The sequence below is a fragment of the Mobula birostris genome, chromosome 1, assembly GCF_030028105.1.
Source record: "Mobula birostris isolate sMobBir1 chromosome 1, sMobBir1.hap1, whole genome shotgun sequence".
Classification (NCBI taxonomy): domain Eukaryota; kingdom Metazoa; phylum Chordata; class Chondrichthyes; order Myliobatiformes; family Myliobatidae; genus Mobula; species Mobula birostris.
In genome coordinates, this window is record NC_092370.1 from 253,999,663 (window position 1) to 254,023,756 (window position 24,094).

Below are 24,094 nucleotides of genomic sequence, written 5' to 3' on the forward strand. Positions count from 1 at the left end.
TGAAAATATTGCTATATTACCATTATCTTAATTAGTATTACTTACTTTTATAATGCTCACATTACAACAGTATTTCTGTATTTATTTTTGATTTTTTTCGGGATCAACTGGGGAAGTTTCAAAGATCAACCGGTCGATCGCGATTGACGGGTTGGCGACCCCTATTGTAAACCTTCTCTGCACTTTTTCAACCTTATTAATATCCTTCCTGTAATTTGGAGACCAAAACTGCACACAATACTCCAAATTCGGCCTCACCAATGCCTTATACAACCTCACCACAACATTCCAACTCTTATACTCAATACGTTAATTTATAAAGGAAAATGTACCAAAAGCTCTCTTTACGACCCTATCTACCTGTGACGTCACTTTAGGTTGTGATAGTTATTAAAACAAATGATACATTTCACTACGCAAACAACAGGAATTCTGCAGATGCTGGAAATTCAAGCAACACACATAAAAGTTGCTGGTGAATGCAGCAGGCCAGACAGCATCTCTAGGAGGAGGTGCAGTCGACGTTTCAGGCCGAGACCCTTCGTCAGGACTAACTGAAGGAAGAGTGAGTAAGGGATTTGAAAGTTTGAGGGGGAGGGGGAGATCCAAAATGATAGGAGAAGACAGGAGGGGGAGGGATGGAGCCAAGAGCTGGACAGGTGATAGGCAAAAGGGATACAAGAGGATCATGGGACAGGAGGTCCGGGAAGAAAGACAAGCGGGGGGGAACCCAGAGGATGGGCAAGGGGTATATTCAGAGGGACAGAGGGAGAAAAAGGAGAGTGAGAGAAAGAATGTGTGTATAAAAATAAGTAACGGATGGGGTACGAGGGGAAGGTGGGGCATTAGCGGAAGTTAGAGAAGTCGATGTTCATGCCATCAGGTTGGAGGCTACCCAGACGGAATATAAGGTGTTGTTCCTCCAACCTGAGTGTGGCTTCATCTTTACAGTCGAGGAGGCCGTGGATAGACATGTCAGAATGGGAATGGGATGTGGAATTAAAATGTGTGGCCACTGGGAGATCCTGCTTTCTCTGGCGGACAGAGCGTAGGTGTTCAGCAAAGCGGTCTCCCAGTCTGCGTCGGGTCTCGCCAATATATAAAAGGCCACATCTGGAGCACCGGACGCAGTATATCACCCCAGTCGACTCACAGGTGAAGTGTTGCCTCACCTGGAAGGACTGTTTCGGGCCCTGAATGGTGGTAAGGGAGGAAGTGTAAGGGCATGTGTAGCACTTGTTCCGCTTACACGGATAAGTGCGAGGAGGAAGATCAGTGGGGAGGGACAGGGGGGGACGAATGGACAAGGGAATCGCGTAGGGAGCGATCCCTGCAGAATGCGGGGGGGGGGGGAGGGAAAGATGTGCTTAGTGGTGGGATCCCGTTGGAGGTGGCGGAAGTTACGGAGAATAATATGTTGGACCCGGAGGCTGGTGGGGTGGTAGGTGAGAACCAGGGCAACCCTATTCCTAGTGGGGTGCGGGAGGATGGAGTGAGAGCAGATGTACGTGAAATGGGGGAGATGCATTTAAGAGCAGAGTTGATAGTGGAGGAAGGGAAGCCCCTTTCTTTAAAAAAGGAAGACATGTCCCTTGTCCTAGAATGAAAAGCCTCATCCTGAGAGCAGATGCGGCGGCGACGGAGGAATTGCGTGAAGGGGATGGCGTTTTTGCAAGAGACAGGGTGAGAAGAGGAATAGTTCAGATAGTTGTGAGAGTCAGTGGGCTTATAGTAGACATCAGTGGATAAGCTGTCTCCAGAGACAGAGACAGAAAGATCTAGAAAGGGGAGGGAGGTGTCGGAAATGGACCAGGTGAACTTGAGGGCAGGGTGAAAGTTGGAGGCAAAGTTAATAAAGTCAACGAGCTCTGCATGCGTGCAGGAGGCAGCGCCAATGCAGTCGTCGATGTAGCGAAGGAAAAGTGGGGGACAGATACCAGAACAGGCACGGAACATAGATTGTTCCACAAAGCCAACAAAAAGGCAGGCATAGCTAGGACCCATACGGGTGCCCATAGCTACACCTTTAGTTTGGAAGAAGTGGGAGGAGCCAAAGGAGAAATTATTAAGAGTAAGGACTAATTCCGCTAGACGGAGCAGAGTGGTGGTAGAGGGGAACTGATTAGTCAGAACGGAATTAGTCTACTGATGTCTACTATAAGCCCACTGACTCTCACAGCTATCTGGACTATTCCTCTTCTCACTCTGTCTCTTGCAAAAACGCCATCCCCTTCTCGCAAATCCTCCGCCTCCGCCGCATCTGCTCTCAGGATGAGGCTTTTCATTCTAGGACGAGGGAGATGTCTTCCTTTTTTAAAGAAAGGGGCTTCCCTTCCTCCACTATCAACTCTGCTCTTAAATGCATCTCCCCCATTTCACGTACATCTGCTCTCACTCCATCCTCCCCCCACCCCACTAGGAATAGGGTTGCCCTGGTCCTCACCTACCACCCCACCAGCCTCCGGTCCAACATATTATTCTCCGTAACTTCTGCCAACTCCAACAGGATCCCATCACTAAGCACAACTTTCCCTCCCCCCTCTCTCTGCATTCCACAGGGATCGCTCCCTACGCGACTCCCTTGTCCATTCGTCCCCCCCATCCTTCCCCACTGATCTCCCACCTGGCACTTATCCGTGTAAGCGGAACAAGTGCTACACATGCCCTTACACTTCCTCCCTTACCACCATTCAGGGCCCCAAACAGTCCTTCCAGGTGAGGCAACACTTCACCTGTGAGTCGGCTGGGGTGATATACTGCGTCCGGTGCTCCCGATGTGGCCTTTTATATATTGGCGAGACCCGACACAGACTGGGAGACCGCTTTGCTGAACACCTACGCTCTGTCCGCCAGAGAAAGCAGGATCTCCCAGTGGCCACACATTTTAATTCCACATCCCATTCCCATTCTGAAATGTCTATCCACGGCCTCCTCTACTGTAAAGATGAAGCCACACTCAGGTTGGAGGAACAACACCTTATATTCCGTCTGGGTAGCTTCCAACCTGATGGCATGAACATCGACTTCTCTAACTTCCGCTAATGCCCCACCTCCCCCTCGTACCCCATCTGTTACTTATTTTTATACACACATTCTTTCTCTCACTCTCCTTTTTCTCCCTCTGTCTCTCTGAATATACCCCTTGCCCATCCTCTGGGTTACCCCCCCGCTTGTCTTTCTTCCCGGACCTCCTGTCCCATGATCCTCTCGTATCCCTTTTGCCTATCACCTGTCCAGCTCTTGGCTCCATCCCTCCCCCTCCTGTCTTCTCCTATCATTTTGGATCTCCCCCTCCCCCTCCCCCTCCAACTTTCAAATCCCTTACTCAATCTTCCTTCAGTTAGTCCTGACAAAGGGTCTCGGCCTGAAACGTCAACTGCACCTCTTCCTAGAGATGCTGCCTGGCCTGCTGCGTTCACCAGCAACTTTTATGTGTGTTGCATACATTTCACTGTATGTTTCGAAGTGCACATGACGAATAAATCTAAACCTTCTATATCCTAAGAATATTCTGGCCATCAGTTCAACCTACATTCCTTACCGCTCTCATGCCATAGTAATGGTGGTGTTCATACTTGTCTCCAGGTTTCTTAAAGGGAAAACTGCCATCATATCCAGTCAAATATCCTGCTAATCCAATTAGCATCTGCAAACAGGAAAACAAGAACTGAACGCATACATAAAAAAAGTTAGGGGCAAATGACACATTAGAAGTATCAATTCTGGTCAAGAAAACAATTAAAAAGCAAATAAAATTCTAGAATTTATTCTGAGACACACAAGTTAAAAATAATGATTTTAAAATATACATGAACACTGGTCAAATCAGATTCAAGTCTATGTTATAGAAGGAAATTAAAACACAAGAAAATGGAAAAGATAAATAAGGATGGCATCACAATGTACAGACTGGAGCTTTACTTGGAAAACTTCGGAATTATTTAACATTATCAATTTGCTGTTAAGCTGCATTTGGGAAACTATTTTCATTATGCGATTACATAAAACCAGGATTCAACATTGCAAGTTAGAATTCCAAAAGTGAAATGAGGAACAAACACTCTGCCTGAAGGTCGGTGACCGGTAGTGTTCCGCTGGGATCTGCACTGGGACTCCCACTCTTCGTGATTTTTATAAATGAGTTGGATGAGACCATAAGACCATAAGATATAGCAGAAGTAGGCCATTCAGCCCATCGAGTCTGCTCCGCCATTCAATCATGGCTGATCCAATTCTTCCAGTCATGCCCACTCCCCTGCTTTCACCCCATACGCTATGATGCCCCGATTAATCAAGAAGCTATCTATCTCTGCCTTAAATACACCCAGTGTCTTGGCCTCCACAGCCACTCGTGGCAACAAATTCCACAGATCTATCACCCTCTGACTAAAGTAATTTCTTTGCGTCTCAGTTCTAAAAGGACGTCCTTCAATCCTGAAGTCGTTCCCTCTTGTCTTAGAATCCCCCACCATGGGAAATAACTTTGCCATATCTAATCTGGTCAGGCCTTTTAACATTCAGAATGTTTCTATGAGATCCCTCCCCATTCTCCTGAACTCCAGGGAATACAGCCCAAGAGCTGCCAGACGTTCCTCATACAGTAACCCTCTCATTCACTCAAAAACTTCTATAGTTGTACCATGGAGAGCATTCTGACAGGCTGCATTACTGTCTGGTATGGAGGGGTTACTGCACAGGACCGAAAGAAGCTACAGAAGGCTGTACATCTACTCAGCTCCATCTTGGGCACTAGCCTGCAAAATACCCAGGACACCTTAAGGGAGCATTGTCTCAGAAAGGCAGCATCCATTATGAAGGACCTCCAGCACCCAGGGCATGCCCTTTTCTCATTGTTACCATCAGGTAGGAGATACAAAAGCCTGAAGTCACACACTGAGTGATTCAGGAACAGCTTCTTCCCCTCTGCCATCCGATTCCTAAATGGACGTTGAAGCTTTGGACACTACCTATTTTTTTTAAATATACAGTATTTCTGTTTTTGCACATTTTAAAAAATCTATTCAATATACATAATTGATTTACTTGTTTATTTATTATGTTTTATTTTATTTATTATTTTTTTCTCTCTCTCTGCTGGATTATGTATTGCACTGAACTGCTGCTGCTAAGTTAACAGATTTCACGTCACGTGCCGGTGTTAATGAACCTGATTCTGATTCATTCTCGTATGAGGAAGTGAAAGGACAGGTTAGTAAGTTTGCAGATGACATCAAGGTAGATGAACTTGTGGATAATGTGGAGGGTTGCTGCAGGCTGTAACGCAACATTGACAGGATGGAGAGGTGGGCTGAGAAGTAGCAGATGGAGTTCAACCAAAAGATGTGTGAAATGGTATGAAAATGATCGCAGGATATAAAAAGACCAGAGACTGGGTGATTGAAGGGGACTGGGACATAGCCAATGAGTTAAACAGGTTTTTCAACAGGTTTGATGAGGAGGTTTCTGTTTACCCTTCTACAGCCATCCACCCCCCAGCTCCTCCTCTCTCAGCCTTCACCCTCCATCTCTCTCCAATGACAATGGAGGGCTAACGACCAGACACATTGACTGTCACTGCTGAGCAGGTAAGGAGAAAGCACAGCAGACCACACAGGCAAGGCTGTAGGCCCGGACAGCATTAGCCCAAGGTGTGTGCTATTCAGCTGAGTGTAGTCTTTCAATACATCTTAATCTAAGCTTGAGCCTAGAGCAGGTCCCTGTGCTGTGGAAAACATCCTGCCTAGTTCCAGCACCCAAGAAGACATGTCCCACCATGCCCAGTGACTACGGACCAGTGGCACTGACCTCACAAGTTATGAAATCATTATCTTCCTGCTTCAACGTGCTTACACTCATCTGGATGAGCAAGGCAGCACTGTGAGAATCATGGTCTTTTGATTCCTGCAGTATTTTTACCACCATATGACCTGCTTTACCAGGGAATAAGCTCATGGAGATGCAGGTGGATGCTCCACAATGTCCTGGATTTCAGACTACCTTTCCAGACAGCCACAATATGTGAGATTGCAGAGCTGTGTATCAGATACTGTGGTTAGCAGCACAGGGCACCTCAGGGGACTGTCCTGTCCCCCTTCCTGTTCTCTGTCTACACCTCAGACTTCAGATACAACTCTGAATCCTGCCACCCTCATAAGTTTTCGGGCGATTCAGCAGTTCTGGGCTCTATCACTAGGGTCAAGAGGCTGAGTACGGAAGAGTAATGGACAACTTTGTTGAGTGATATGGGATAAATCACCTGCAGTTCAACATCACTAAGACAAAGGAATTGGTTATGGACTTAAGTGTACGGGGTCTTTCTTTTGTTACATTTAAAATGGCGACTTTGTTACGTTAATCTGGGGAATGCAGCTTTGTTGTGCTTTAACGCTGAAGAGAGTTTGCGCTAGCAGTTTGTTTTACTTTAAATTGAGATAGCAGCCTTCTATTAGCCAATGGGTGGTTATGTATCGTTTTGTTTTCGGATACCATGCTGTATGATATGACTGTGGACTGAGTTTTGGCGGGGAGTCGGAGGAGAGACGAGGAGGACCGCGGACGTGTGGAGAGGCTCCGGTCAATCACTCAGGGTGGTCCCGAGCCGTGAGTCGACGGAATTCGGGTGGTCATCTGAAGTCGAATTGAGCTCCAACGGTAGCGCGCGAAGAACTTGGACTTTGATAAGTGTTGGCACCTTTTTTTTTCATTACTTTCCTCTCTATATCAAATGTATATTAATGTCATAGAATTAGTAATATCTATAAAGTGTATTTGTTAAAATTTACTGGGTGTGCTGGCTGATGATTGATGTTTGTGATTGATTCGGGCGGCGACCGACCCTATGGGGAGTGTTGAGGTGGATGCTGGGTTGGATTTCCCCTAGACATACACGAGCCAATATAACGGAACGTTACATAAGGAAGATGGAAACACTCTGTATTTCCATCTCCGTCAAGGAAACGGATGTGGAACTCGTCCAGAACTACAAATACCTGGGAACTCACCTGGACAATAAATCAGACTGGACTAAAAACATGGGGGCTCTGTACAAGGGACAGAGCCGACTGTACTTCCTGAGGAGGTTCCAGTCATTCAAGGTCTCCAGTGCTGTGCTGCAGATATTCTCCAATTCAGTTTGGCCAACCTTCCATTCTACACTGTAGTCTGCTAGGGCAGCACGATGAGAGCAGTTGATGCAAGAAGATCGATAAGCTCATCAGGAAGGCTGGTTCTGTTCTGGAGGTGGAACTGGATTCCCTGGTGGTTGTGTCTCAGAGGAGGATGCTGCAGAAGCTACAGAGCATTATGGACAATCCCTCTCACCCCCTCCATGACATACTGGACAAACAGAAGAGCAACTTTAATACCAGACCAATTCCACTGAGGTGTACCACTGAATGACACTGGAGATCCTTTCTCCCTGTGGCTATAAAGACTCTACAACTCCTCTTCCTTAAGTATATAAGTATATGGTTTCATTGCACATCTGTATTTTGCACTATTACTTTTAATGCACATTTTGTATTCTTTTTTTTACCTCAATGCTTACACTTTGTATTTTAAAGTTTATTATTTCTGACTGAGCAACCTTGCAACAATAATTTCCTTCAGGATAAATAAAGTTTTATCTTATCTTATCTTATTTCAAGGGAAATAGAATATAAGAGCAAGGAGATAATGCTGAGGCTTTATAAGACACTAATCAGGCTGCACTTAAGAGTACTGTCAACAGTTTTGAGCTCCAAATCTCAGAAAGGATGTAATTGGAGAGAGCCCAGAGAAGGTTCACGAGGATGATTCTGGGAATGAAACTCTGGGAAAGGCACTGTCCCAACTGCTCAAGCAGCTGTGGAGGATGCTGAGACTCATCTGGCGGACAGGAAAAGTGGCTGAGCAGTGGAAATTTGCTGATGGCGTCCTGAAACACTACAAGAACATCGACCAGTTCAGGGTCATCTTATTGCCGTGTTGAAGGAAAGATAATTTTCAGCATAGTCGCAAGGCGGCTGGCAGCTTTCTGCTCCAGCAATGGCTACTATACATTTGTGCAGAAGGGAGGTACTCTAGGAATGCCCAGGTGTTTGCAGCATACAGGAGTGGTGACCCAACTCACTCAAGAGGCGCAGAAGAACAGATGGTTTTCTGGCTTGACCTGGCCAATGCCTATGGATCAATCCCTCACAAGCTAGTGTAGACTACCATGGACAACCATCACGTTCCAGGGGAACCTCATTCTGTATTATTACAACCATTTCAGAACGTTAGCTTCATCAGGCCAAGCTTCATCAGAGTGGTACAGGCTGCAGATTGGGATCATCACATGCTGTATTATTCTTGTGACCCTCTTTGCCCTTGCAATGAATATTATTGCAAATTCTGCTGAATCAGAGTGCCGCGGCCCTTGCTGCAAGTCTGGTGTATGTATGGTAACCACCAATAAGAGCTTTCATGAATAACCGAAGGGTCCTGCCGAAGTGTTTCGGCCCGAAACGGCACTCTTTTCAATTGATGCTGCCTGGCCTGCTGAGTTCCTCCAGCATTTTGTGTGTTTTGCTCAGCATCCTACCGAGGTTTCTTTGGCCACTGCTATTATATGAAATTCCAATTTCCACTGTCGAGAGCCAAGAGAGAAAAGTCAGCAGCATCACCCTCTCTGGAAAGAACACCAAGCTGCCGCTGCCCTTGGAATCCTTGGAACAGTTCAAGGTGACAAGAGCTAGAGAGGAGAGGTGCTGCAGTACAGGGAGTCCAGTGACCCAAAGATGGCTCAGCCAGGGGTCATTGTGAAGACCGGGAGAAAGTGGAAAGCGGAACAGGCCTTGCAGCAGGTTGAATCTCGGCTGTGCTGCAATGTCCTGTTGGGAGCGGTGACCCAAGGAAGAGCTGGACTGGGAAGCTGCCTGGTCCCGAGGTATGACAGGACTAAGGGGAGGGAGAAGCACAAGCTCATCTAGGAGGATGTGAGAACAGATGTAGATGAAGAGAGATCCATCGAGGCAGTGGGCAAGCAGCAGCAGGGAGTTTGGACCAGGTGGAAGCAGACCATGGAAAGGAGAGTGACATGGACTGATCTCTGGCGAGCAGAGCCAACCCGAATCACATTCCTTGTCCAGGCAGTGTATGACATCTTGCCCAGTCCAGCCAAGCTGCATAGCTGGGGGAAGGCTGATGCCACAGGCTGTCTGTTGTGTTCCAGGAGAGGAACCTTGTAGCACATTCTGAGCTGCTGCCCAAAAGCTTATGGAGGGGGCCGATACTGCTGAAGAAATGACCAGGTATAGAAGACCCTTGCGGAAGCAATCTTCTTAAGAAACATTAACAGTAAACAAGCTCAAACCTGCAATCAAACCATCAGTTTTGTGAAAGCAGGAGAGCAAACTGAAGCAAAAGTAAAGGCACCCACAGGGATTCTGGCATCTGCTCATGCCTGGCAACTGATGACCATAAGACCATAGGTCAAAGGAGCAGAATTATGCCATTTGGCCCATCAGGTCTGCTCCACCATTCAATCACAGCCTTTCTCCTCCCCTCCTCAAACCCATTCTCTGGCCTTCTCCCTGTAACCTTTGATGCCATGGTCAAATCAAGAACCTATCAATCTCTGTCTTAAACGCACGGAATGACCTGGCCTCTACAGTTGCCTGTGGTAATAAATTCCACAAATTCACCACCCCCGGCTAAAGAAATTTCTTTGCATCTCTGTTTTAAATAGGCGGCCCTCTATCCTGAGGCTGTGCCCTCTTGTCCTAGACTCCCCCACCATGGGAAACATTCTTTCCATATTTACTTTGTCTAGGCTTGTCAACATTCAAAAGGTTTCAATGAGATCCCCCCTCATCCTTTAAATTCCAGTAGGTACAGACCCAGAGCCATCAAATATTTGTTATATAACAACCCTTTCATTCCTGGAATCATCCTTGTGAACAGCCTCTGGACCTCTCCAATGCCAGCGTACCTTTTCTAACAGCCCAAAGCTGTTCACAGTACTCAAGATGAGGCCTCACCAGTGCCTTATAAAGCCTCAGCATCACATCCCTGCTCTTGCATTCCACACCTCTTGAAATGAATACAAACATTACATACGCCTTCCTCACCACCAGCTCAATCTACAAGTTAACCTTCACGGTGTTTTGCACAAGGAGTCCCAAATTCCTTTGTATTTCAGATTTTTGGATTTTCTCCTCATTTTTCCAGTACCATCCGAACGGTCAACATCTGTGCAGAGCCGTGATTAATGTTCTAGGAAGAATGTTTGCTAGTGCTGTTTTGGAGGCTTTAAACTAATATGGCAGGGGGATGGAAACCCACACAGTAAAGAAGAGGGAAGTGATGCAGAGACCAAAGCTAGAGTTAGTATAGAAAAAAGTAAGAGTAGAGAGCATAAAAGTAAAAAGCAAAAATTGCATAGATCACCAGATTCTAAAAGGACAATTTAAGGGCAGTTTATCTAAATGCCCGTAGTATTAGAAACAAGGTTAGTGAACTTGTGGCACAGATCAGTACCAAGGCATATGATTTAGTGGCCATTACAGAAACCTGGTTGCAAGGTGGAGATGACTGGGAATTAAATATCCAAGGGTATCAGGTAATACAGAAAGATAGGCAGGAAGGCAGAGGAGGTGGGGTGGCGCTCTTGATTAGGGATGAGATCATGGCGATTGTGAGAGACGATATAAGATCTACGGAGCAGAATGTTCAGTCCACCTGGGTAGAGATTAAGAATAGTAAAGGGAAAAAAAATCACTGGTGGGAGTTGTCTACAGGGCACCTAATAAAAATATTGCAGTGGCAGAGGTGATTAAGTAAGAAAAACTGAGGCTTGTAAGAACGGAACGGCAGTTGTCCTGGGGGATTTAACCTCCACATAGATTGGGTGAATCAGGTTGGTCAAGGAAATCTTGAGGAGGACTTCATAGACTGCATCCATGATGGCTTTCTTGAGCAGTATGTTAGTGAACCTACAAGGGAAAATACTATCTTAGATCTAGTCTTGTGCAATGAGATAGGTAAGATTAACAATCTTGTAGTCAGGGATCCTCTTGGAAAGATTGATCATAGTACGATTGAATTTCACATACAGATGGAGGATGAAATAGAACTAAAACTAGTGTATTTATACTTGAACAAGGGAGATTACAACTGGATGAGGGAGGAGTTGGCTAATGTGGATTGGGAGCACAGGCTATTTGGTAGGACAGTTGAGGAACAGTGGAATAGTTTCAAAGAGATTTTTCATAGTGCTCAACAAAAGTATATTCCAGTCAAAAGTAAGGACAGTAAGTGTGGGGAGAGCCAGCCTTGGATAACTAAAGAAATAAAAGTTAGTATCAAATTAAAAGCTCATGTGTACAAAGTCACAAAGAGTAGTGGGAGACCGGCGGATTGGGAAAACTTTAAAAAGCAACAAGAGAACAACTAAACAAGAAATAAGGAAAGGGAAGATAGAGTATTAAAGTAAATTAGCACAAATTATAAAAACAGATAGCAAAAGTTTTTATAAATATATAAAGCAGAAGAGGGTAGCTAAATTTAACATAGGTCCCTTAGGAGACGAGAAGGGGATATTGATATTGGGTGATAAGGAAATGGCCGAGGTATTGAACGACTATTTTGTGTCGGTCTTCACGGTGGAGGACACATCTAATATGCCAAAGAAGGATGTTATGGACAAAATGGGAGGTGAGGACCTTGATAAAATCACTGTCACTCAAGAGATAGTGATGAGTAAACTAAAGGGCCTGAAGGTAGATAAGTCCCCTGGTCCTGATGGGATGCATCCCAGGGTGCTGAAGGAATTGGTGGAGGTTATAGAGATGCATTGGTAATCATTTATCAAAACTTTCTACACTCTGGGCAGGTCCTGGCTGATTGGAAGACAGCAAATGTCACGCCGCTTTTTTTAAAAAGGATGTAGGCAAAAGACGGGCGAATATAGGCCAGTTAGCTTAACATCTGTAGTTGGGAAAATGCTTGAAGCTGTAATTAAGGAAGAAACAGCGAAACATTTAGAAAGGAGTGGTTCCATTAGACAGACGCAGCATGGATTCAGAAAGGGCAGGTCCTGTTTGACAAACTTACTGGAGTTCTTTGAGGACATAATGAGTGCAGTGGGTAGAGGGGAACAGGTGGATGTCGTGTACTTGGATCTCCAGAAGGCATTCGACAAGGTGCCACACAAGAGACTTATAAATAAGATACGGATGCATGGAGCTGGAGGAAGTGTATTGGCATGGATAGTGGATTGGTAAACCAATAAAAGGCATAGAGTTGGTATAAATGGGTGTTTCTCTGGTTGGCAGTCAGTGGTGAGTGGGGTGCTACAGGGGTTGGTGCTGGGCCTGCAGCTGTTTACCATTTACATTGATGATTTGAAAGAGGGGACTGAGTGTAGTGTTGCAAAATTTGCTGATGACACTAAATTGAGTGGGAAAGCACATTGTACAGAGGATGTGAAGAGTCTGCAGAGAGATATAGATAGGTTAAGTGAGTAGGCCAAAGTCTGACACATGGAATACAACATTGGTAAATGCGAGATCATCCACTTTGGAAGGAATAATAGAAGAGCAGATTATTATTTAAATGGTGAAAGATTGCAGCATGCTGTTGTGCAGAGGGACTTCAGAATGCTTGTGCATGAATAGCAAAAAGTTGGCTTGCCGGTACAACAGGTTATTGAGAAGGCAAATAGAATGTTGGCCTTCATTGCTAGAGGGATTGAATTCAAGAGCAGGGAGGTCATGCTGCAACTATACAGGGTACTGGTGAGGCTGCACCTGGAGTACTGTGTGCAGCCTGGTCTCCATAGTTGAGGAAGGATATAATGGCTTTGGAGGCAGTGCAGAGGAGGTTTGCCAAATTGATTCCAGAGATGAAGGGGTTAACCTATGAGCAGAGATTGAGTCACCTTGGACTATACTCTCCGGAATTCAGAAGAATGAGAGGGGATCTTATAGAAACATACAACATTTTGAAAGGGATAGATAAGATAGAAGTAGGAAAGTTGTTTCCATTGGTATGTGAGACTAGAACTAGGGGACATTGCCTCAAGATTCAGGGGAGGAGATTTAGGACGGAGATGAGGAGAGACTGTTTTTCCCAGAGAGTAGTGAATCTGTGGAATTCTCTGCCCAGGGAAGCAGGTGTGGCTTCTTCACTAAATATATTTAAGATACAATTAGATAGGTTTTTACATAGTAAGGGAATTAAGGGTTCTGGGGAAAAGGCAGGTAGGTGGAGCTGAGTTTAAGGACAGATCAGCCATTATCTTATTGAATGGCGGGGCAGGCTTGATGGGCTGGATGGCCTACTCCTGCTCCTATTTCTTATGTTCTTATGTAAAAATAGTCCGCACATTTATTTCTACTACCAGAGTGTATGATTTTGCATTTTCCAACAACGTAATTTGCTACCCTCTTGCCCATTCTCCTAAGGCAGTGGTCCCCAACCTCCAGGCCGCAAACCGATACATTGTCGCGAAGAGCGCAGTGGGGCAGCGGTAGTCGGAACGCACCCAGCACATCTTTAAGAAAAAAGCCGAAATAAACAAGCTAATTAATTAGGTGCTGCCCGGCACGTAAATGTCGGCCCAGATCAGAGGCAACGCAATCTGGACCGACATTTACGTGCCGGGCGGCACCGAATTAATTAACTTGTTTATTTCGTCTTTTTTCTTAAAGATGTGCTGGGTACGTTCTGGCTACCACTGTCCTAATCTGTCTAAGTCTTCCTGCAGCATACCTGTTTCTTCAACATTAACCGCTCCCCTACCAATCTTTGTATCATCTGCAAACTTGGCAACAAAGCCATCTATTCCATCATCTAAATCATTGATATACAGCATTAAAAGAAGCGGTCCCAACACCGAACCCTGCAGAATATCACTGGCAGCCAACCAGAAAAAGATTCTTTTATTACCACTCGCTGCCTCCTACCAACCAGCCAATGCTCTATTTATGCCAGCAACCTTCCTCAAATACCTTAGGCTCTTAACTTGGTAAAACGCCTCATGAGTGGCACCTTGTCAAAGGCATGCTGATAGTCCAAATAAACACTGACTGCATCCTCTTTATCTTACTTGTAATCTCCTCAAAGAATTCCTACAGGTTCGTCAGGCAAGATCTCCCCTTAAGGAAACCATGCTGACTTTGTCTTATCTTGTTCAGTGTCACCAAGTACTCCATAACCTCATCCTAAACAATTGGCTCCAACATCTTCCCAACCACTGAGGTCAGGTTAAATGGTGTACAAATTCCTTTCTGCTGCCGTCCTCCTTTCTTAAAGAGTGAAGTGACATTTGCAGTCTTCCAGTCCTCTGGCACCATGCCCGAGTCCAATGATTTTTGAAAGATCATTGATAATGCTTCCACAATCTCTGCTACCTCTTTCAGAACCCTCGGGTGCAGTTCATCTGGTCAGTTTGACTTAAGTACCCTGAGATCTTTCAGCTTTTTGAGCAACTTCTCCCTTTTAATAGTAACTGCACTCATTTCTCCTCCTTCACACACTACAACATTTGGCACACTGCTAGTGTCTTCCACAGCAAAGACTAATGCAAAACACTCAGTTAGTTCATCTGCCATCTCCTTGTTCCCCCAATTATTATTTCTCTGCCTCATTTTCCAGCGGTCCTATAGCCACTCTCATCTCTCTTATTTTTTTTACATACTTGAAAAAGCTTTTACTATCCATTTTGATATCGTTTACTAGCTTGCTTTCATACTTCATCTTTGCTATCCTAATGATACTTTGAGTTGCTCTCTGGAGGTTTTTAAAAGCTTCCCAATCCTCCATCTTTCTGCTAATTTTTGCTTTGTTATATGTCCTCTCTTTAGTTTTTACATTAGCTTTGATTTCCCTTGTCACAGTTGTATTATTTTGCCATTTTAAGTATTTCTCCACCTTTAGAATACATCTGTCCTGCACCTTCCTCATTTTTCCCAGAAACTCATGCCAGCAGTTCCTTTTAATTTACTTTGGCCAACTCCTCTCTTATACTATGGTAATCACGGACCTGGGGAAACAACGAAAGATCCCACAGCACATTGTCAAGACCAGTTTGAGACCTGACATCCTCCTCATCTCAGAGGCAGCAAAATACACCATTCTGTTGGAGCTGACAGTGCCATGGGAGGAGGGCTATGACAGGAAGCTTGCCAGATGTGAGAATTGGTCACAGAAGTCTAAGTGCATGCCCGTTGAAGCAGGCTACTGGAGCTTCACTAGACAGTGTCTTCAAATACAAGGAGGCAGAGAGCCATCGGCAACATCATCCAGGCAGCAGAGAAAGCCTCAAGATGGCTCTGGATGAAGAGAACAAGTCAGTGGGGATCTGCAGCACATGCTACCTGAACACAAGTCATAGCTTGATCAACCACGACTGGATTGCCTGGGGAAGAGTGCCTGATGTTGAAAGACCTGAAACACTCGATGACCCCAGATTACATCTCTGATATCCCTTTCTCACCTTATGTCCTTCCCTGCCCACCACCTCCCTCTGGTGCTCCTTCCCCTTCTTCCATGGTTTACCACCCTCTCCAGCCCTTTATTTCTTTCACCAGTCAACTTCCTAGCTCTTTACATCACCCCTCCCCCACTCCCAGTTTCACCTACCACCTACCACCTGGTACTTCTTCTCCCCTACCAGCACGTTCTAACTCTGACTTCTCATCTTTTTTTCCAGTCCTGATGAAGTCGACTGTTACTCTTTTCCACAAATGCTGCCTGGTCTGTTGAATTCCTCCAGCATTTTATGTACATTGCTTGGATTTCAAGTGTTTGCAGATTTTCTTCTGTTTATGTAACATCCATAATGATGCGTCAGAGCATGATGAACTTGGGAGTGTTGTGCATGAATCACAGAAGGTTGCAGGTGCAGCAGGCTATCAAGAAGGCAAATAGGATGTTAGCCTTTGTTGCTACAGAGACTGAATTGAAGAGCAGGGAGGTTGTGCTGCAACTGTACAGGGTACTATGAGGAGAGACTACTCTTGGGACTACTCACTGAAACAGAAGAATGAGAGGAGATCTCAGAGAAACAAATTTATGAAAAGAATACGTAAAATAGAGGCAGGAAAGTTGTTTCCACTGATAGGTGAGACTAGAACTAGGGGACACAGCCTCGAGATAAGGTACCTAATTAGATTAGATTAGATTATGAGGACTCTCAGTCCTCTTTTATTGTCATTTAGTAATGCATGCATTAAGAAATGATACAATGTTCCTCCAGTATGATATCACAGAAACACAAGACAGACCAAGACTAAAACTGACAAAAAACCACATAATTATAACATAGTTACAACAGTGCAAAGCAATACCGTAATTTGATAAAGAACAAACCATGGGCACGGTAAAAAAAAGTCTCAAGGTCTCTCGAAAGTCCCACCATCTCACGCAGACGGTAGAAGGAAGAAAAACTCTCCTTGCCATGAACCTCCAGCGCCGCAAACATGCCGATGCAGCACCCTGGAAGCACCCGACCACAGCCGACTCTTGAGTCCATCCGAAAACTTCGAGCTTCCAACCAGCCCTCCGACACCGAGCACTTCGACCCGGCCCCGGCAACAGGCAATAGGCAAAGCCAAGGATTTGGGGCCTTCCCCTCTGAACATTCTTGATCACACAGTAGCAGCAGCGGCGAAGCAGGCATTTCAGAAATTTCTCCAGATGTTCCTCTGTGCTTCTTACGTCTGTCTCCATCAAATCAGGATTGTGCATGGCACCTACTTAACAAATACCCATATCATTTCGGAGGAGCCGCGCGCGCTGCGTCGCGCCACCATCTTCTCCTCATTGAGAAAATAAGGAGGCATGGGATCCAAGGGGACCTTGCTTTGTGGATCTAGAATTTAGCTTGCTCACAGAAGGCAAAGAGTGGTTGTAGACAGGTTGTATTCTGCATGGAGGGTGGTGACCAGTGGTGTGCCTCAGGGATCTGTTCTGGGACCACTGCTCTTTGTGATTTTTATAAATGACCTGGACAAGGAAGTGGGGGGATGGGTTAGTAAATTTGCTGATGACACAAAGGTTGGGGGTGTTGTGGATAGTGTGGAGGGCTGTCAGAGGTTACAGTGGGGTATCAATAGGATGTAAAACTGGGCTGAGAAGTGGCAGATGGAGTTCAACCCAGAAGTGGCAGTGAGGTGGCTCATTTTGGGAGGTCAAATATGATGGCAGAATATAGTATTAATGTAAGACTCTTGGCAGTATGGAGGGTCAAAGTTATCTTGGGGACCAAGTCCATAGGACAATCAAAGCTGCTAGCGCATTGCCCTTCCATCAATCGTGGGATTGAGTTTAAGAGCTGAGCGGTAATGTTGCAGCTATATAGGACCCTGGTCAAACCCCACTTGGAGGGCTGCACTCAGTTCTGGTCTCCTTACCACAGGAAGGATATGGGAACTATAGAAAGGGTGCAGAGAGATTTACAAAGATGTTGCCTGGATTGGGGAGCATGCCTTATGAGAACAGGTTGAGTCCTTTTCTCCTTGGAGTGGCAGAGGATGAGAGGTGACCTGATAGAGGTGGTGTTGTTGTTCGTCCATCGTCGACGTCGATGAGTACCTCGATACCAGATGGTGTCGAGACTAGCACTTGATTTGGATTTAAGTGAGGGAGAGTTGCGCAGTGTCAGCCTCACTCTCTCTTCCCAGTTCCCATCTGGGTCCAGTGGCAAGACAGAGTCGAGATGGCTGGAGATGGGACCAGGCGCGGTGGATGACCAGAACATCTTCTGTGTCTTGTCCTGCTCTAGACATTCCACGACGCTTGCAGAGACCGCCTTCTTGACCGTTGGACCTTCCATTGGTCTCTTCCGCTCAATCCGCCAGAGTCTGTCTTCACATGCTGGGATAGACAACTCCCTATCTCACCGAGGGTTTGAGACCCGTCGGCTACCCTCACCTGGTTTAGCCGGCTTGTCAAAGTCATTGCCTGGGGTGTAGCCGCTGTCGCATGCAAACAGCTACAGGGAGCCACAGGTGAGAGCTAAGTGCCAGGTGGGAACCAAAGGTGGACTAACTGCCTTGAAAAGGACACGACATGTTCCTCCACCAGAGGTGGTACCCCTCCCTGACACCCCATAAAGAGGTGTATAAGATGATGAGAGGCATTGATTGTGTGGATAGTCAGAGGCTTTTTCCCAGGGCTGAAATGGCGAACACGAAAGGGCAGAGTTTTAAGGTGCTTGGAAGCAGGTACAGAGGAGATGTCAGGGGTAAGCTTTTTACGCAGAGAGTGGTGAGTGTGTGGAATGGGCCGCCGGCGATGGTAGTGGAGGCAGACACGATAGTGTCTTTTAAGAGACTCCTGGATAGGTACATGTTGCCTTAGGAAAATAGAGGGTTATGTGTAATCCCAGGCAATTTCTAAAGTAAGTACATGTTCAGCACAGCATTGTGGGCCAAAGGACCTGTATTGTGCTGTAGCTTTTCTATGTTTCTATGTAACATTGTATTTCATTTGCCACTTCTTTACCCATTCCTCTAAACTATCTAAGTCTCTCTGCAGGCTCTCTGTTTCCTCAACATTACCCACTCCTCCACCTATCTTTTATCATCGGCAAATTTAGCCACAAATCCATTAATCCCACAGTCCAAATTATTGACATACATCGTAAGAAGCAGCGGTCCCAACACCAACCCGTGGAACTCCACTGGTAATCGGCAGCCAGCCAGAATAGGATCCCTTTATTCCCACTCTCTGTTTTCTGCCGATCAGCCAATGCTCCACCCACACCAGTAACTTCCCTGTAATTCCATGGGCCTGATCTTGCACAGCAGCCTCATGTGCAGCACCTTGTCAAAGGCCTTCTGAAAATCCAAGTACACCAAATCTACTGCATCTCCTTTGTCTACCCTGCTTGAAATTTCCTTAAATAATTGCAGTAGTTAGTCAGGCAGGATTTTCCTTTTAGGAAACACCGCTGCCTTTGGCCTATCTTGTCATGTGCCTCCATGTACTCTGTAATCTCATCCCTAAACATCGATTCTAACAATTTCTCAACCACTGATGACAGGCTAACAGGTTCATAATTTCACATCTGCTGCCTCTCACCCTTCTTAAATAGCGTAGTAACAATTGCATTTTTCCAGTCATCCAGTACAATGCCAGAATCTATAGATTCTTGAAACATCATTGTTATTGCCTGCACAATCTCTCCAGCTACTTCAGAACCCGAGGGTGAGTTCAATTAGGTCCAGGAGATTTATCCACCCTCAGACCATTAAGCTTCCTGATCACCTTCTCAGTCATAATTTTCACTGCACATACATCACTTTCCTGACACTCTTTAATGTCCGGTATACTGCAGATGTCTTCCACTGTGAAGACTGATGCAAAATACGCATTCAGTTCCTCTGCCATCTCTGTGTCTCTCATTACAATATCTCCAGCAACATTTTCCATTGGTCCTATATCTACCCTCAACTCTCTTTGACCCTTTTTATACTTAAAAAAAGCTTTTAGTATTTTCTTTGATATTAGTTGCCAGCTTCCTTTCATAATTCATCTTTTCCTTCCTAATGACCTTCTTAGTTTCCTTCTGCAAGTTTTTATAAGCTCCCCAATTCTTTATCTTCACACTGGCTCTGGCTTCCTTGTTTGCCCTCTCCTTTGCTTTTACTTTGGCTCTGACTTCACTTGTCAGCCATGGTAGTATCATTCTTCCATTCAAAAAATTCTTCTTACTTGGAATATATCTTTCTTGCACTTCCCTTATTTTTCGCAGAAACTGCAGCCATTGCTGCCTTTCCTGCTAGTATCTTCCCAATCCACTTTCATGTTAAAATCCACAACAATTATCATGACATTGCCTGACAAGCCTTTTCTATCTCCTGCTGTAATTTGTAGCCCACATCCCGGCTGCTGTTCGGAGGCCCGTATACAACTGCCATGAGGGTCCTTTTACCCTTGCCATTTCTTAACTCAACCCATAGAGACCCTACACCTTGCAATCCTGTATCATCTCTTTCCAATGATTTAAAATTATTTCTTACACATAGGGCCACACCACCCCCTCTGCCTACTAACCTATCTTTCCAATACACCATATATCCTTGGAAATTTAGTTCCTAATGGGAGCTATTGAGTATTCAATAAGTACCTCTGCTATCTCCTCCGGTTCCATACACACTTTTCCACTGTCAGACTTGATTGGCCCTATTCTCTCATGTCTTATCCTCTTGCTCTTCACATACTTGTAGAACGCCTTGGGGTTTTCCTTAATCTTGTCTGCCAAGGCCTTCTCATGGCCTCTTCTGGCTGTCCAAATTTCATTCTTAAGCTCCTTCCTGCAAGCCTTATGATTTCCGAGATCCCTATCAGTACCTAGTTTTTTTGAACCTTTTGTAAGCTTTTCTCTTCTTCTTGACTAGATTTTCAGCAGCCTTTGTACACCATGGTTCCAATACCCTACCATCCTTTCCCTGTCTCACTGAAACGTACCTATGCAGAACACCACGCAAATATCCCCTGAACATTTGCCACATTTCTGCCGTACATTTCCCTGAGAACATCTGTTCCTAATTTGTGCTTCCAAGTTCCTGCCTGACAACTTTATATTTCCCGTTCCTATCCCTCTCCAATGCTGTGGTAAAGGAGATAGAATTGTGATCACTGTCTCCAAAATGCTCTGCCACTGAGAGATCTGACACCTGACCAGGTTCATTTCCCAATACCAGATCAAGTACAGCCTCTCCTCTTGTAGTCTTACCTACATATTGTGTCAGGAGGTGGGACTGTTGCTTGCTGCCGCTTACACGTGGGAAGGAGGGGAGCTGGGGGGGGTACTTTGGGGTTTTAACATTTAACTGTCTTTCATTCTTTGGGGCACTCCTCTGTTTTCGTGGATGGATGCGAAGAAAAAGCATTTCAGGATGTATATTGTATACATTTCTCTGACATTAAATGTACTTTTGAATCCTTTCTGTCTGAACACCCTGAACAAACTCCACCCCATCTAAACCCCTCATTCTAGGCAAATGTCAATCATTAGGGAAATTAAAATCTCCCACCATGACAACCCTGTTATTATCGTATCTTTCCAGCATTTGTCTCTCTATCTGCTCCTCAATGTCCCTGGTACTATTGGGTGGTATATAAAAAACACCCAGTAGATTTATTGACCCTTTCCTGTTCCTGTTCCCACAGAGAGTCAGTAGACAACCCCAACATAACCTCAAAGTTGCTGGTGAACGTAGCAGGCCAGGCAGCATCTGTAGGAAGAGGTGCAGTCGACGTTTCAGGCCGAGACCTTTCGTCAGGACTAACTGAAGGAAGAGTGAGTAAGGGATTTGAAAGTTGGAGGGGGAGGGGGAGATCCAAAATGATAGGAGAAGACAGGAGGGGGAGGGATGGAGCCAAGAGCTGGACAGGTGATTGGCAAAAGGGATATGAGAGGATCATGGGACAGGAGGTCCGGGAAGAAAGACAAGGGGGGGGGGGGGGGAGGACCCAGAGGATGGGCAAGAGGTATATTCAGAGGGACAGAGGGAGAAAAAGGAGAGTGAGAGAAAGAATGTGTGCATAAAAATGAGTAACAGATGGGATACGAGGGGGAGGTGGGGCCTTAGTGGAAGTTAGAGAAGTCGATGTTCATGCCATCAGGTTGGAGGCTACCCAGCTGGAATATAAGGTGTTGTTCCTCCAACCTGAGTGTGGCTTCATCTTTACAGTAGAGGAGGCCGTGGATAGACATGTCAGAATAGGAATGGGATGTGGAATTAAAATGTGTGGCCACTGGGAGATCCTGCTTTCTCTGGCGGACAGAGCGTAGGTGTTCAGCAAAGCGGTCTCCCAGTCTGCGTCGGGTCTCGCCAATATATAAAAGGCCATGTCGGGAGCACTGGATGCAGTATATCACCCCAGTCGACTCACAGGTGAAGTGTTGCCTCACCTGGAAGGACTGTTTGGGGCCCTGAATGGTGGTAAGGGAGGAAGTGTAAGGGCATGTGTAGCACTTGTTCTGCTTACACGGATAAGTGCCAGGAGGGAGATCAGTGGGGAGGGATGGGGGGGACGAATGGACAAGGGAGTTGTGTAGGGAGCGATCCCTGCGGAATGCAGAGAGAGGGGGGGAGGGAAAGATCTGCTTAGTGGTGGGATCCTGTAGGAGGTGGCGGAAGTTACGGAGAATAATATGTTGGACCCGGAGGCTGGTGGGGTGGTAGGTGAGGACCAGGGGAACCCTATTCCTAGTGGGGTGGCGAGAGGATGGAGTGAGAGCAGATGTACGTGAAATGGGGGAGATGCGTTTAAGAGCAGAGTTGATAGTGGAGGAAGGGAAGCCCCCTTCTTTAAAAAAGGAAGACATCTCCCTCGTCCTAGAATGAAAAGCCTCATCCTGAGAGCAGATGCGGCGGCGACAGAGGAATTGCGAGAAGGGGATGGCGTTTTTGCAAGAGACAGGGTGAGAAGAGGAATAGTTCAGATAGTTGTGAGAGTCAGTGGGCTTATAGTAGACATCAGTGGATAAGCTGTCTCCAGAGACAGAGACAGAAAGATCTAGAAAGGGGAGGGAGGTGTCGGAAATGGACCAGGTAAACTTGAGGGCAGGGTGAAAGTTGGAGGCAAAGTTAATAAAGTCAACGAGCTCTGCATGCGTACAGGAAGCAGCGCCAATGCAGTCATCGATGTAGCGAAGGAAAAGTGGGGGACAGATACCAGAACAGGCACGGAACATAGATTGTTCCACAAAGCCAACAAAAAGGCAGGCATAGCTGGGACCCATACGGGTGCCCATAGCTACACCTTTAGTTTGGAGGAAGTGGGAGGAGCCAAAGGAGAAATTATTAAGAGTAAGGACTAATTCCGCTAGACGGAACAGAGTGGTGGTAGAGGGGAACTGATTAGTCAGAGCGGAATTAGTCTACTGATGTCTACTATAAGCCCACTGACTCTCACAGCTATCTGGACTATTCCTCTTCTCACTCTGTCTCTTGCAAAAACGCCATCCCCTTCTCGCAATTCCTCCGTCTCCGCCGCATCTGCTCTCAGGATGAGGCTTTTCATTCTAGGACGAGGGAGATGTCTTCCTTTTTTAAAGAAAGGGGCTTCCCTTCCTCCACTATCAACTCTGCTCTTAAACGCATCTCCCCCTTTTCACGTACATCTGCTCTCACTCCATCCTCCCCCCACCCCACTAGGAATAGGGTTGCCCTGGTCCTCACCTACCACCCCACCAGCCTCCGGGTCCAACATATTATTCTCCGTAACTTCTGCCACCTCCAACGGGATTCCATCACTAAGCACATCTTTCCCTCCCCCCCTCTCTCTGCATTCCGCAGGGATCGCTCCCTACGCGACTCCCTTGTCCATTCGTCCCCCCCCATCCCTCCCCACTGATCTCCCTCCTGGCACTTATCCGTGTAAGCGGAACAAGTGCTACACATGCCCTTACACTTCCTCCCTTACCACCATTAAGGGCCCCAAACAGTCCTTCCAGGTGAGGCAACACTTCACCTGTGAGTCGACTGGGGTGATATACTGCGTCCGGTGCTCCCGATGTGGCCTTTTATATATTGGCGAGACCCGACGCAGACTGGGAGACCGCTTTGCTGAACATCTACGCTCTGTCCGCCAGAGAAAGCAGGATCTCCCAGTGGCCACACATTTTAATTCCACATCCCATTCCCATTCTGACATGTCTATCCACGGCCTCCTCTACTGTAAAGATGAAGCCACACTCAGGTTGGAGGAACAACACCTTATATTCCATCTGGGTAGCCTCCAACCTGATGGCATGAACATCGACTTCTCTAACTTCTGCTAAGGCCCCACCTCCCCCTCGTATCCCATCTGTTACTCATTTTTATGCACACATTCTTTCTCTCACTCTCCTTTTTCTCCCTCTGTCCCTCTGAATATACCTCTTGCCCATCCTCTGGGTCCTCCCCCCCCCCGCTTGCCTTTCTTCCCGGACCTCCTGTCCCATGATCCTCTCGTATCCCCTTTTGCCTATCACCTGTCCAGCTCTTGGCTCCATCCCTCCCCCTCCTGTCTTCTCCTATCATTTTGGATCTCCCCCTCCCCCTCCAACTTTCAAATCCCTTACTCACTCTTCCTTCAGTTAGTCCAGACGAAGGGTCTCAGCCTGAAACGT

The 24,094-nt window shown here is 46.1% G+C and overlaps 1 protein-coding gene across 13 annotated transcripts in view; it reads right to left on the reverse strand.

Moving 5' to 3' along the window:
* Positions 1-24,094, reverse strand: part of pomt2 (protein-O-mannosyltransferase 2) — a 287,055-nt gene that overhangs the window by 217,813 nt on the left and 45,148 nt on the right. For 11 of the 13 annotated variants that reach the window (XR_011888356.1, XR_011888355.1, XM_072274832.1 and 8 more), the window contains exon 3: positions 3,533-3,646. Coding sequence is in view for 11 of the 13 variants with exons in the window: in XM_072274832.1 (XP_072130933.1) it covers positions 3,533-3,646 (114 nt within the window). In the remaining 2 variants the exon portion in view is untranslated. Of the gene's footprint in view, positions 1-3,532; positions 3,647-7,001; positions 7,205-24,094 lie in introns of those variants that run through there. The other 2 variants (XM_072274859.1, XM_072274829.1) reach the window with 2 other exon arrangements.